We start from the raw sequence: 14,162 nt of genomic DNA on the forward strand, positions 1-14,162 counted from the left end.
AACTTAAAATTTAACTTTACGCTTGAATACCTTGTAAGGATTTCTTAGATATAAATTAAAAGACAAATACACAGATGCAGGTCAGTTATGTGTTTATTCAGCTTGTTGTTGGTTGTTACAAGGACAAGGACACCGATCGTTATGGTGCCGACTTTGTACGGTTTTCACAGGTGTAGATCCGAAATCAACCGACAAAGAACAAGGGGCTCCCTTAGCTACAGCTGTCATGTTGAGATTTTTCTAGTTTTTAATAACTTTGTTGAGCAAATTTGGCACAAATCGTCTATGAGACAAACAATTCCTCAAGAGAAAACTCTCAAAAATTTTAGAGCATTTACGTGTCTGGAAGTTGGGTAGTTTATTATACATCCAAAGAGCCAATTATCCAGTCACAAAGAGCAGATTCACCTAATTTTTGTAGTACCATATCATAGAACAGAGTAGGTCGTGTGGTCATCAGTTTAAAATAAATGTTTAAAGTTGCCGCCTCTAAATTATTACCGGAAAACCGGATGCAGGGCATTGCTTCACTGATTGGTTGGGTTCCAGGTGGAAGAAAATATGCGGCAGATAAGATCCAAGCACTGAGAGATGACTGGATTTCTTTCCGCCTCCTTCACAAACAGCTGGTCAAATGTTTGGATACAGAGGGATCGAGAAAGTCCAGTGGCTAACTCTGCTGCTTGGACCTTAGCCTGCCTTAATGGAGAGGAACTCAGCCAAAGCAAAACTGCCACCTGCTATTTGTTACGTAACTAATGCAGTCCAGCCACTCTGTGTTGGACAGGTCGCCATCTTCATGATGTGTGGTGTCAGGACGTGTGTAGAAGAAGGGGGACTTCTTATGGACCTCTTGTTTAGCACAAGGGCGCTGCCGTCTTGAGAGAGATGAGTTTCTGCTTTTGGTACGTTTCTTGGAAGAGTTGATGAATGGTTGTTTCGGAGAGACTGAAGTTAGAGGAAAGGCGAGAGGGGGATAAAGAATGTTGGGGAAGAACATTTAAGGAAGAGAAAAGGGAAGCTGTGTTTCTGAAGATATCAGTGTTACGGTACGCAGACGACGTTTAGGTTTTAATTCAGAGCAGGAAGGGAAGGGTACGTCAGTCGAATCTCCTCCCCCTCCAAGAGTTTCCTGAAAGAGAGAAAAAGACAAACAGAGGACATCAGATAGAACATAGCGAGTGAGTTTGCTTACTTAGAGCAAACAAAACAATGTCTCACCGGTACGCTGCAATTTCAATGTCAAGGGCCATCTTGACGTTGAGAAGGTCTTGGTAATCTCTCAGGTAGCGCGCCATCTCTTGCTTCGCCTCAGTAATGTCCTGCTCCAGTTCACTTATCCTCACCTACAAATAGAAAAAACACAGCTCCTCATCATCACAAATGATAGGAAAGTTATAATCATAATATAGCATTCTGATTCAGACTCATTCTTACCTGGTATTTCTCAACCTCCTTGGCCTGTGTGTCCTCCAAATCCTCCAGTTGCTTGTTTAGGGAGTTGATGACATTCCGCAGAGCTTCAATCTCAGACGAACGAGACTGAAGCAGCCTCCGGTACTCCATAGTCTCTTCCCGGATGGCATGGACAGCTTCGTTGTTCTTGCTGGCCATCTCCGCCACGCTCACAAACTTGCTCTTGTACCAGTCCTCGGCGGCCTGCATGTTCTTGTTGGCGAGCCGCTCGTACTGAGCCCGGATGTCCCTTAGGGCGGTGGAGAGGTCAGGCCTAGACAACTCTACGTCAACGCTGATGTTGGCCACCTGCAGCTGGTCCTGGAGCTCTGCTTGCTCTTCTGCAAAGACTTTCTTCAGGAAGACTATCTCGTCACACAGAGAGACCACGGTGGCCTCCGTGTCACAGTTGTAGAGGACGGCCCGACTCGCCTCCTCTCTGGCCCTCTGCAGGCCCTCCTCAGCATCCAGACGGCGCCTTGCCTCGTCTTCGTGGCGTTCCTTCATCTGGTCGTACACGTCCCGCAGGTAGTCCCTCTCTGCCTCCATCTGCATCTTCTCGTTGTTCTCCGAGTCGATCATGGCTCTCAAACTCCGAGCTTCCCCCTCATAGAATGCCTGCAGCCGGGACGGGTCGTTCTGCCTCCTCCTCAATGCGTCCAACTCGGCCAGCAGGGCTCGGTTCTGCAGCTCAAGATGCCTCACCTTCTCGATGTAAGTGGCGAAGCGGTCGTTCAGGTCCACAAGCTGCTCCCTCTCCTGGGACCGCATTTCCAGCAGCTCGGTGTTGATGGAACTCACCTGAACCAGATCCATCCTCTGTGAGCCGTCCGGCAGCAAAGAGGATGTCGTCTTCAGGATCCTCTTTCCGGATGGAGGAGCTCGGAGAGAGGAGTACAGAGAGGACGACATGGAAGACTTGGTGGTAGGTCGGGAGCCTTTGCAGCTGTCCCAAGGACGTCGGTGGGAGAAGAAAGACTCGTAGCTCATGATGATTTTTTTGTTGTGTATTTTTTTTAGGGTTTTAAGAAAAAGATGTATGTTTTAGTTTCAGAAGGTTTTTTTTTTATGTCCCCCTTGTTCTGCACACCATCGGTGAGGATGAGTGTGCGTTTTGCACTGCACCAGTTCAGTGATGCTGCAGATCCGGAGCCTTTATAGAGTGAGCCTGCTCCCCCCTCCTCCTCCACAGAGAAACATCACTGGTGTCAGCATTTGCTAGACCAATAGCAAGCCTCTGCAGTGAAGAGAGAGGAGGTTTTCAGACTCTCTCTCTCTCTGCAAGGCAGCGAGAGCCAGCGTGCCAGAGCCAATGATCCTTAATTCTGCCATTAAGAGGACTTTGAAAACAGTTAGCTCTCATTTACTGTAGATTTTTTTCTTGGTTATCATTTATTTTTTTCTCCGTTTCCTTCTGTCACTGCAGGCTTGTGAGAAAATAAATCGAGCAACAGCAAATGTGAAAGCATCGACCAATGACATTTTCATTCTAATGTATCAAAACAACTCAAGCTGAAGTCAAATTGGATGGAGAGCCTCTTTTCCAAGACTATCTTACAGTTCATCAATTGGATTTAGGTCTGTACATTGACTTGGTCATACTAGGTTCCTGGTCTAACACATCTTAATCAAATGGCTGGCATGCTAGATGGAACTATCCATCCATCCTTTTTCTAACGCCCTTGTCCCTAGTGGGGTTGGGAGGGGCTCTGGTGTCTATCTCCAGCTAACGTTCCAGGCGAGAGGCGGGGTCACCCTGGACAGGTCACCAGTCTGTCGCAGGGGACCACAGAAACAGGACAAACAACCATGCACACACACACTGACACCTAGGGAGAATTTAGAGAGACCAATTTACCTGACAGTCATGTTTTTGGACTGTGGGAGGAAGCCGGAGAACCCGGAGAGAATCCACCATGCACAGGGAGAACATGCAAACTCCGTGCAGAAAGACCCCAGGAATCGAACCCAGGACCTTCTTGCTGCTAGGCAACAGTGCTACCAACTGCGTCACTGTGCTGCCCCAAGATGGAGCATGGTTAAATACCTATGATCTGCTGTATCTCTGACTGTATGTTTAGGGTTATTGTCTGGCTCAAATGTGAACTTCTGCCCCAATCTCAAGTCTTTTGCAGGATTTCTTTCTGTGTTGCCCTCTGTTAAGTTCTGTTCATCTTCCCATCAACTCTGCCCAGCAGCTATCTGAACCAAAATAACCTCACAAGATATTACTGCCACCACCACATTTCAAGAATTGTGCAGTCTGAAAGGTTCTCAACCAGGTCAGGTTTTCTAAGAGGTTTTCTTCCAGTTATTTCTTTAATTATCTCAATCAATCTTCCACTCAACTTTGTTACTGTCAGAATTTAACACTGATACACTAATAAATTGGCCAGCCGATAAATGCTGATGAATTGACTCCAATTTCCAGATTTTTTGGCAGATTGGCCAATGCTTACATGTGAAACCGATCTTATCCACCGATATTTTCTACTGATCTTATCTACTTTCACAAATGTCTGTAAACCAGCCACTGTCATGCCATGAGAGAGGCCTGACAGACAGACAGACCCACCCACCAGGTCATGTCATTAACAATAGTCACACCACTGTTGCCAAGTCATTCATATTTAGGGAGTTTTTGGACAAACAAAAATTGTTATTGGACAAAATCGGAATTGCCGGGTCATGTTTTTTAAAGATCGGTGATTGGCCAGCAAACGGCGCACCGCTGGAATTTAAGAAAAGTATTCCAACAACATGTTGCTGTCACCCCCATGGAGTGCCGTGGAGATGGTGTGTTGAGGGAGATTCCATCATGCATAGCGTTTTGTGTGTGAGTCAGAAAGTTCAAGTCGATGTTGTTAGGCAGATCCACATTTATTCAGCCTTTAAGAGGAATTTGTTTTATTTCCCTGCTACAGGGTTCAACGAATATCTCAAACAGTAGGTACATGGAAGATGAAACGAGACAGCAAAGCAGGGAAGCTTTTGGAAAGTTACTTACATGTAGCTGTTTTCTTACAACAGTTGACTTTGGACTTTTTAATACATATTCAGCCTCGTCTTTAAATGTGTTGTTAGAAGAGAGAACCCAATTCCTTTTTTTAAACCTCAGATAACCTCTTTTCTGTTTATACGATCTCTAACTTTGTCGGCGTCTACGTTGCTGTGAATGCCCTTTCATGTTGCTTTTATGTCACCTGTTTCCCGGGAGTCCAGATATATCCGTTTGATCTAATTAGGCTGCAAACTGATGAGTCACTGATGCTCTTCAGCTGTCCTGACTCCGCCGGCGCGTGGGAGGCACGACTGATGAAGAAAGTGCAAGCTGTACCTGCTGATACACAGAACTCCCCCTCTTCCCTGCTGTTTATTCGTTTACCAGAGAGTCAAAGTGAACGCAGAAATCATTGTTTGTTGACGGAGAAGCGGTGAACAGCTAGGATCCACTATAGGAGCTCACGGATTTATGGGTGGGCATGTCCAGACTGATGAACGTTGCCTGAACATGTTGTCAAAGCCGCTCTGTCTTTGTCGTGTTGCTCAGCAAAGCATTGACCTCTTGACGCCCAACGGGAAAATCATTTATCGGTGCAGGTCTTAATCAATACAGAGGAGTTTGTGCGCATCGCTAAGGTCACCAAAAATCATCTGAGTAAGAATTTGAAAATTTTATATATTAGAGAAAAGCCACAAAGTGTAATTTTCAGAACATTGTATTGTAAATTTTCTAAACCTGACAGGTATTAATGTTTTAATAACTAATGAACCAGCAGGTGGCGCCGTTATACAAGACTTGTGCTGCGGTGCAATTGTCTTGAACAATTGTTCAAGACAATTGTTCAATTGTCTTGAACAATTCAATTCAAGACAATTCGGTCTTGTGGTTCAGGAAAAAGGGAATTGATGTGTAAAGTTGTTGTCAGAAATGTTGGATAAGACCTCTCTTTGACTTCTTTTCATCCTGTTGAACTTAAAAAGAATGGAACAACTCATGAGTCGTGTATTTAAAGGGAAGCGTGGCGATGTAATGTAACAGAACCAGAGTCAGATTTACAAAAGTTTAAACACCCCTGGAATTTTTTTTAGATTTCAATAAAACCACAAATGGTTTTGTATGATTTTGTGTGGTGTGTCTCTGTGGAGAAAAACACATCAAGATCTAAAGAACTCATAATGCATTTCAGCCACTTTTAGTCGATAATTTGTAGACCCACCTACCCCACAGCATGATACTACCCCTACTTTACCGGCTGAACTGGACAGACTCCTTTAAAAATTGCCAGCCAGCACAGGCGGTTGATATAGAGTGACAATGTGTTTTTTGTGTTTTTGTTTGTTTTTTTACAAATAAAATCTCTAAATAAAATCTAAAATAAAAAAATGTCAGGTGGAACAGACCCCCCCCCCCCCGCCCCCCCAACAATATCCAGGTTTCTGCACACATCTGAATTTTGTAGTAGACAGAACCACAAACGTCCAGCAACTTTTGAGCAAGAGCAGTCTCAAAAAAAAAAAAAAAACTAGGAATGTACATGTCTGTACATAAAAATCTGCTCTGTGCCATTATTAGCTGCCCCAATTGCCAATTACAATTAACAAGAACTAAATATTCTGGCACTTTCCAGAAACAGTACAGTGTAGAAATTGAGTGCAGGTGGATTGTGACAGAGCAGTAAAGACTTTCCAGTTGTTTATTAGCTGCTAAGCTACTCAGGAAAACTTTGTGTGCAAAGTAAAGTAAGTAAATAATATGTGAAAGTTTGATATTGTTTGTTGGATTATGCATACAAATACTAAGCTGATTTGTATTTAACTAATTCATCAGAGGATGTTGCATGGCAAATTTGGAAGGAGGTTACTGGTAGGTTATGTAAATTTGTCTGTATTTCTTTCATTTAAGATACTGAGGTTAACTTTGATGCCTAGGATTTAGTCTACTACTTTTTTTTTGCACAATTTTTAAGTTGAAAAAATAAGTTTAATGAGTATCTTTGCACAAATTATGTAACAAATAACCTAAGTGGTGAACTTTCTTTTATCTATGTATTTTAGAGAACCACAAACAAAGGCAGCTTTGTGTGAACTAAACTTTGCAAAACCTAATAAAAGTACTAAAAGGCAAATAAAGTCTCATCTTCAAAAGGATGCCTGCGGCTTTCCAGTAAAAGTAATGAGTCTTGAGTTTACAGGTACAACCCTGTTCCTCAATGAATAACACAGCAACCCCTTTATAAGAACTCGTGACCTATGACCCTTCTTGTTGCTGAGCTTAGACTAACTAAAGTCTTCTAGCCTGAAAAATCATCAACCAAAAAAGAAAAAAAAAATGCTATCCAGACCCATGTTGTACAAAAATCTGACTACATTGCATTTTTTGATTATTATTGAGCAGATACTCCGCAAGAAATAATTTAAACAATTTTATGAAAATAAAACGTCAAGCGGCTTTGAACTTGACAATCTTTTCCCGCTTGGTAAAAAGTTTGCACATCCCTGACCACCATTTATAAAATAAACACGAGTCACCGTGGAGCCCAACTGCTGAAAGAAACACAGATATGAGTTGAATCAAATTTGCACCCAAAAGCTTAAAAAAGCAGGAAAAAACTATTCTGAATAAAAAAAAAAAAGATTTTGGTTACACTTACTTGATCATTTTTATATTTTAATGGCAAATGGTTGTGCTATGTGTGTTTTATGTGTGATTTCTTTTCCAATAAACAAATATACTCAAGTTAAAGGTTGGAATTTTCAAAGTTTTTGTGTGTGAGATCATATTATTGAATTAAGAGATGAATTTATTTGAAGGCTTTTCAAACGTCTTCATCTGTCGCAATGTTGCTGTTGAAGGCTTTGAGCACTAGGGGGCAGACTTGTGTTTATAAAGTGAGCTCATTATACAGTAGATGCTCTCTTCATGTTTGACCTCTTTAAAAAGTGCTCGGTTGGTTACAGTCAAAGTGTCATGTAGTCAAACTTATCTGCAAATCACATGTTTATTCAGAGGTTTTTAACAGTGAATATATTCCCCAGTCACACATCAGGTAAAAATAAGTACATAAAACGTTTCTATTGACACTTAAAGACTTTGGAATGTCAAGCTTTTCATCTCTAAAATTATTTATACATTTACAAGAATCCACATTTTTATCCCCCACATTAAAAAAAACAAAATTTCTTTCATTATTCTTGGACATAAAGGGGAACTAGTTTGGGCACAAAAAATTGCATGTCATGTTAATTCCCCCCCCCCCCCCCCCCCCCCCCCCCCCCCCTCTATTGTACAATTAGCTTAAATTTGTAATCACTGCAACCCACATAGAATATAAGACATCCAACAATATAAACAATCCAGAAAAAGAATCACTTCGCGGTATAAGTTTCGATATAAAAGTGTATTCCTTTGGTAGAAAAAAAAGCGAGTTTATCTCATGAAAATATGTGCTGAATGTAAGGACGTGTTTGCATCAGACTCCCTGCGTCCACAGACCGGTGGGCGACAGACGTTCACCTACAACAGAGAGAGCTGCATATTCACTTCCGTGTGAGCTGGACGCACAGGGCCGTCAGTTTCCACTTCGCATGGCAGCATGGAAGTGGTCATTCACAGGTCGGGCTGGACAGTACTTTGGTTCTTATCTTTAGAGTGCTGGGGAGGGGGGGTGACTAAGACGCACAATGCGTCCGGGTGTAAACTATGTGCTCATACAGTTACGATATATAGACCAAAGCATTTCAGAGCAAACATAGAAAAGATATTCTCTTCAAGTCGTTCTCTGCTAACTCCAGTGCAACTTCAGCTTCTTCTTCTTTTTTTTTTCTTTTTTAGTTTTTTGTTTGTTTCCTGCTCTTGCTTAAAATATCTTCAGTCTTTTGCCGAACGCCCTGGCCCCCTTGGGGACCCTCTGGCCAGCCTGGTCCTTGGAAAGCGGGCAGTACTTGATGGTGTGCGCGTTGTCGCCGTTGGCGCTGCAGAGAGGGCAGGTGTACGCCCGGAGTATCGGGCACAGGACCCGCCCGTCCGCGGTCTTCAGGATGTGGGTGCCGTAGACCTCCTCCGGGGCGCCGTTATTCCGGCAGAAGACGCACACCTTCGGCTCCGGCTTCCCCCTCTGAGTCTGCTTGCGCCGTCGCTCGGCGGAGAACAGGTCGAAGGCGGCGAAGCTCCCACCGTGTGAGGGGGACTCGCCGCCCCCCAGCTGCTCGTACGGTCTGAGGAGAGAGATGCGCTCCTTCAGGTCGTAGATGGAGATCGGCGGGGAGCCCGCGGGCGCCCCGCAGCAGCAGCAGCTGTCCAGGGCTCCGTCCGCGTCTCTGGCCTGGCCGACCAGGCAGGAGCAAACCGGGGAGTCGTCCTCCAAACCCAGAGTCGCTTTCAGAGACTCGGTGATGGAGTTCGGGTTGCAGATCGGGCTGTTGATCTTGTTTTTGGCGACAAGAGTAGACAACCCGAGGTAGTCGTTCCAGAAATTAAACGTGTAGTCATAAGGTGAGCGCATGTCCAAGAAGTCCATCCTGTCGGAGCTGCGGGGTTTTAATAATGTCCACAGGAGAGAAGAAACAGTTGGGATGCTGCGTTTGTGAGCATGAGGAGCCTGCGATTCGCTTTTTCTTCTTCTCTGCTCTCTTGTTGAGTCTGGATTGCTGAATTTTGAGCGTGTAGGCGCTGATAAACTCCCCTGAATAAAGCATGGGGGCGTGGCTTAGATCAAGCTGATTTACTCTGTTGCCCCCATAGGAGGGTCCACAACCATTCTGTAACAATCCTACACTGTAAAAAAAGTCAGTAAATTTACGGTAAAAAACTGTAAAAAACCAACAGTTTTTGACCGTCGTATCCAAAAACATTGCATTACCGTAGAAATTACATGGAACTACCGTAAGTCGAAACTGCAAAGAAAGTCAGTAAATTTACGGTAAAAAACTGTAAAAAACCAACAGTTTTTGACCGTCGTATCCAAAAACATTGCATTACCGTAGAAATTACATGGAACTACCGTAAGTCGAAACTGCAAAGAAAGTCAGTAAATTTACGGTAAAAAATTGTAAAATGCCAGCAGTTACTGACCAGAATATTCACAGCATTATACTGCCGTAGAAAATACATGGCATTATCATAACTGAATAAACATATATCCTAAATAATTGTGACAGTCACGAATGTAGAAAATACAGAAATATAGTGTAAAAATATAAGTAATTGTAAAGTTCTTAAAAAATTGTAATATTGCCAGCAGTTAATTACCCTAAACTTAACAGTAGCAATCAGCCAAAATTACAAATTTTGCTGATGTTTAGATCTACAATGTAAAAGCGTAAACAAGACTGCAAAATAATTTTTTACAAAGAACAGAATGCTGGTGTGATATTTTGGTTTCTTTTTTAATAATGCCTTTAATACACCAAACTGAAATCTCAGCAGTAGACCAGGCATCGATCTGGCGATCCACCGATTGCAAAGCAAACTCCTACAGCCAACGCCACCATCATTTATGAGAGCATTTGATCATTAACATTAAGAGAACTGTATGTTAGCCCCTCTTGCTTGAATGAAGCTGAAGTTGGTTTCCAATTGCTGCTTCCAATTTGGGAAATGGCTAAAGGGCAATTCCACCTAATTTTTCACTGCAATCAGCATCTTTAATTTACTCTAGCTAAAAAACTACAACACCTAGACTCTTCAAATCTGGACTAGATTATTCTCAACTCATATCAGAATATTTAGAACCAAGTGTGGGATTTGTAAAACCTTTATCTGATTTGTGAAACTTCAATAAAGAACAATTCTAGTGTTATCCAAAATCATACAAGTTGTAAAGTCACCCATCATTGAAGTTTCACAAATCCCACACTTGGTTTTAAATATTGTGCTATTAGTAGAGAATAGTCTAGAGCAGGGGTCCCCAAACTTTTTCCTGCGAGGGCCACATAGCTGTTCCTTTCTCTGCTCGGGGGCCGGTCTTAGTTTTTGGAGAAAGATACCTTAGAAACTTATTGTCGGCGGGGGGGGGGGGGGGGGGGGGTGTTCTGTCTTTGAAACTGTCGACGGGGGGGGGGGGGGGGGGGGGGGGGGGGGGGGGTTGCTGACTACGACACATTCGCGGTCGCTTTTAGATAGATTTTTACCCAGAATGGAAATGGAAAAAACCGTGAGTGAAACGGTGACTGGGACTGACTAGTATATATTTGAGGGAAAGTTAGTTTAACATCTGCTCAAGAGCCCCCTGGTGGTTGAAGAGAAATCCACAAACCAGAAAATACAATATATGAAAAAATACACTGAATGCTCTCTGGTATGAGGAGGCGGGCCAGATCCGGCATTGCCAGACCAAATGACGCAGGCCGTAGTTTGGGGACCCCTGGTCTAGAGAGTTTTTCATTTTGTTATTGTGATAAATAGTAGGGTTTACAGTAAATGGAGACTGTTATTTGTCATGTAAACAAATAATTATCTAGTTTGCATTGCTGCTTGATCCTTCAGCATCAGCAGCAAGATTCTTTTAACTCTGTTCCTGTAGTGGTGTCCTGAACTCAACACAGTAAAGTCACTGTGCTAACTAAGGTTGCTAACTAGGGTGCTGAGAGCCCAGTAGGCCTGGTCCTTGTCAAGATGCTGCTACTGTCTTTGAAATCAAATTTCTGCTATTTTTGCACGTTCAGGAGGAGAAGGGCAACACATCACAGGTGAGTCCCTTTCACGGTTTCAACTGAAGTTAGCTAACTTTAACCAACTGACAAAGAAATGTGTAGTTTCTGAGCCATGCTGTTTATGTACATGCACTGCAGCTAGATATTTTTACTATATGGAACATTTAATCTTCACAGATGCAACACTTCCATTAATGTTTCTGTAGGAACGGCTGCATAGATTATATTTCTGGTCTACTTCAGACTACATGTGCTTAAAGTTATTGTTAATGGCAGAAGCAACTTTTTCCAAGTTTGGTTCAATAATTAATTTGAATTACTTTGAGTGTGAAATGTTCATGCATGCAAGTTAAATCTCTGAAGAACATGTTAGCTTTTGTTTCAATATTTTGGTAATACTTAGAAGTATAAAGCTTGGCATCAGAGATATTATTTAATATTTTCCTTTGACCTCTTGACTCTCACACCCAAAATACTTGCACTAAAGTCACTGGGTCCATGACAGTTGAAGGATTTGAAGATAAGAGAATTTAAATATTAATATTTTACAGCTTTTCTCAGTTTGGGTGCATCTCTCAGAACAGAATTGAAATTCTTAAAACTACCTGTTCAATCTTCAAATTACTGTGTCACTTCTGCACATCAAAACAATTAGTTTTGCAAGTTTTGCTTTTGTACATCATGTAGCTGGTTATGTACACTTCTATGCTTTTATAATTGTAATTTGCTTTTATCGTCTTGATCAAAATATGTTAACCCTCCTGTTGTCCTCGGGTCAAAATGACCCGCCACTGTGTTAAACCCCCCCCCCCCCCAAAAAATCCCCTAAATGTAATTTTTTTAACTTGAGATTTTAAGACTTTTCCTAGATTGGCCCAGACAATAGAAAAAGTTCAGTGTTGCTTTTATTCTCATTTCCATGTAAGCTGTACAAAAAAAGGTACAAAGATGGTCTTCAGGTCAAAATGACCCGTGAGGCAAATGGAGTTGAAATCAAGGTCACAGAGTTATTTACAAACCATAAAATGTTACAAAGTTTTAGTTGTGTCTCAGATCAATCAGTAGCAGAAGTGAGCAGAGAGTGGAAGGCCAATTTTCCGAGCCACAATGCCAGTCAAACTCTTTCACACCTACTCAAGACTGATGCGATTTGATGACCGTGAATCAAGACCAGCAAGACGTATGACAGACAAACTTGCAGCCATAAGAGAGGTATGGGACAAGTGGGTGGAGCGGTTGCCCTACCTCTACAATCCAGAGCCTGATGTAACAGTGGATGAGCAACTGGTTCCATTTAGAGGTAATCTGTTTTCATATTTGTAATAAAAGTGATTTTCACTATTGATTTCTTTGACTGTTTTCTGTGACACTGATACTAATCACTGATGCTAATGTCTTTTGTCCAAAGGTTGTTGTCCTTTCCGGCAGTATATGCCCAGCAAGCCAGCAAAATATGGGATCAAGTCATGGGTGGCTTCTGAATCAAGCTATGCTTGGAAAATGCAAGTCTATACTGGGAAGTCAACCAGTGGATGCCCAGAGAAGAACCAGGGGTTGCGAGTTGTGCTTGATGTGACAGAGGGACTGAGGGGTCACAATGTGACATGTGACAATTTCTTCAACTCTTATGAACTCGGACAGCAGCTCCTGAAGAGGAAGATCACCATGGTTGGTACAGTTCAAAAGAACAAGCCTGAGCTCCCACCTGCACTGCTTGGGTCAAAGGAGAGAGAGGTCTTCTCCTCAAAGTTTGCCTTCACACCCACCACCACTCTAGTTTCCTACCTCCCAAAGAAAAACAAGAATGTAGTTCTTCTGAGCACACTGCACAAAGACGGCGACATTAGTGACCGTGAGGACAGGAAGCCAATCATCATCCTGGAATAAAACCGAAACAAAGGAGGTGTGGACAACCTAGATAAGGTGATTGGAGCATATAGCTGCAGAAGAATGACTGCCCGCTGGCCCCTGGTCATCTTCCACAACATCATTGATGTGTCCTCCTACAATGCCTTTGTGATTTGGATAGAGATCAACCCAACCTGGATGTCTCATAAGCACAACAAGAAGAGGGTGTTCCTGGAGCAGCTAGGAAAGGCACTTGTAACTCCACTCATTGAAAGAAGGAAGCATGTCCCCCACACAGAAGCCTCAGCAGCAGTTGTGAAAGCTATTCAGAGTGCAGCAGCTCCTGATCAACCTGAGGATCCATCTACCACAGCCACTTCCTCAGCTAAGCCAAGTAAGAGGAAGAGATGTCAGTTCTGCCCTCAGACTGTAAAACACATACTGTGTGCTGCAGGTGTAAGAAATATATCTGCAAAGGCTGTGCACTTGCATACTGCCCTACATGTGCCAATTAGTTGAATGGGTTATGTTATTTTTCATATTTTTGTATTGTACATCCTCTTGTTCACTGGAGAAAAGTAAAAGAAAATTAGTCACTGTGATGAATAAAAATGCATTCGAAACTCATTTTGCACATTTTTTTTCTTAAGCTATAGAAATTCAAGTGGAGAGGGAAAAGTCAAGTATTCACACATTTTGTGGTGAGTGACAATATACAAGATAGAATTTGGTGTTTAAAATTCAATTAAGCTGCTTATATTGGGGGTTTATTGAAGACGGGTCATTTTGACCCGGAGGATAAAGGGTGTATACAGAAAATGAGGACAACAGGACAACAACGTGTCTGTGTTGAATTCTCAACTTCCAAAATAGCATCAGTTCATTGTGTAAGTCTTAACATGCATAAGTCTTAAAGTTGTCATAATGTGAATCATATATTAATTAATTTATATTCTATTATTTTCTAAATCTGTCCTGAATTGGTAAATTGCTCCCAAGTGAGTCCTGAGTTTCTCTAACAGGTCAGTGTATGAACCATTAGCTCAACCAACGATCAACCAGTTTTCTGAAACAGATTGGAGGTGCATCTTGTGAACCATCAGTTGGCAACATTATGCTCTATATAGTCAGAACACAACACAATGTTACATGTCTGAGAACTGATGAACAAGTATCTGGGCAGAGTGAACAGCCAGAGAGAAGAA

General features: G+C 42.4%; 3 protein-coding genes across 3 annotated transcripts in view; all 3 read right to left on the reverse strand.

Annotated features, from left to right (window-relative positions):
- Window positions 1-14,162, reverse strand: part of LOC116708618 (MAP/microtubule affinity-regulating kinase 3-like) — a gene marked incomplete at its 5' end in the record, with an annotated part of 485,947 nt that overhangs the window by 58,299 nt on the left and 413,486 nt on the right. The window lies entirely within an intron of this gene.
- On the reverse strand, window positions 76-2,600 carry neff2 (neuronal intermediate filament family member 2). Its single transcript, XM_032546524.1, has 3 exons — window positions 1,438-2,600; window positions 1,222-1,346; window positions 76-1,132 (listed from the first exon to the last, which is right to left on the reverse strand). The coding sequence occupies exons 1-3, from the start codon at window positions 2,443-2,445 to the stop codon at window positions 1,072-1,074; spliced, it is 1,194 nt and encodes a 397-aa protein (XP_032402415.1). The 5' UTR covers window positions 2,446-2,600; the 3' UTR covers window positions 76-1,071.
- On the reverse strand, window positions 7,439-9,225 carry LOC116708615 (nanos homolog 1-like). The gene has a single exon (XM_032546543.1). It carries the CDS (start codon window positions 8,973-8,975, stop codon window positions 8,316-8,318), a length of 660 nt encoding a protein of 219 aa, XP_032402434.1. The 5' UTR covers window positions 8,976-9,225; the 3' UTR covers window positions 7,439-8,315.

Source organism: Xiphophorus hellerii, chromosome 19, assembly GCF_003331165.1.
Source record: "Xiphophorus hellerii strain 12219 chromosome 19, Xiphophorus_hellerii-4.1, whole genome shotgun sequence".
NCBI classification, from domain to species: Eukaryota; Metazoa; Chordata; class Actinopteri; order Cyprinodontiformes; family Poeciliidae; genus Xiphophorus; species Xiphophorus hellerii.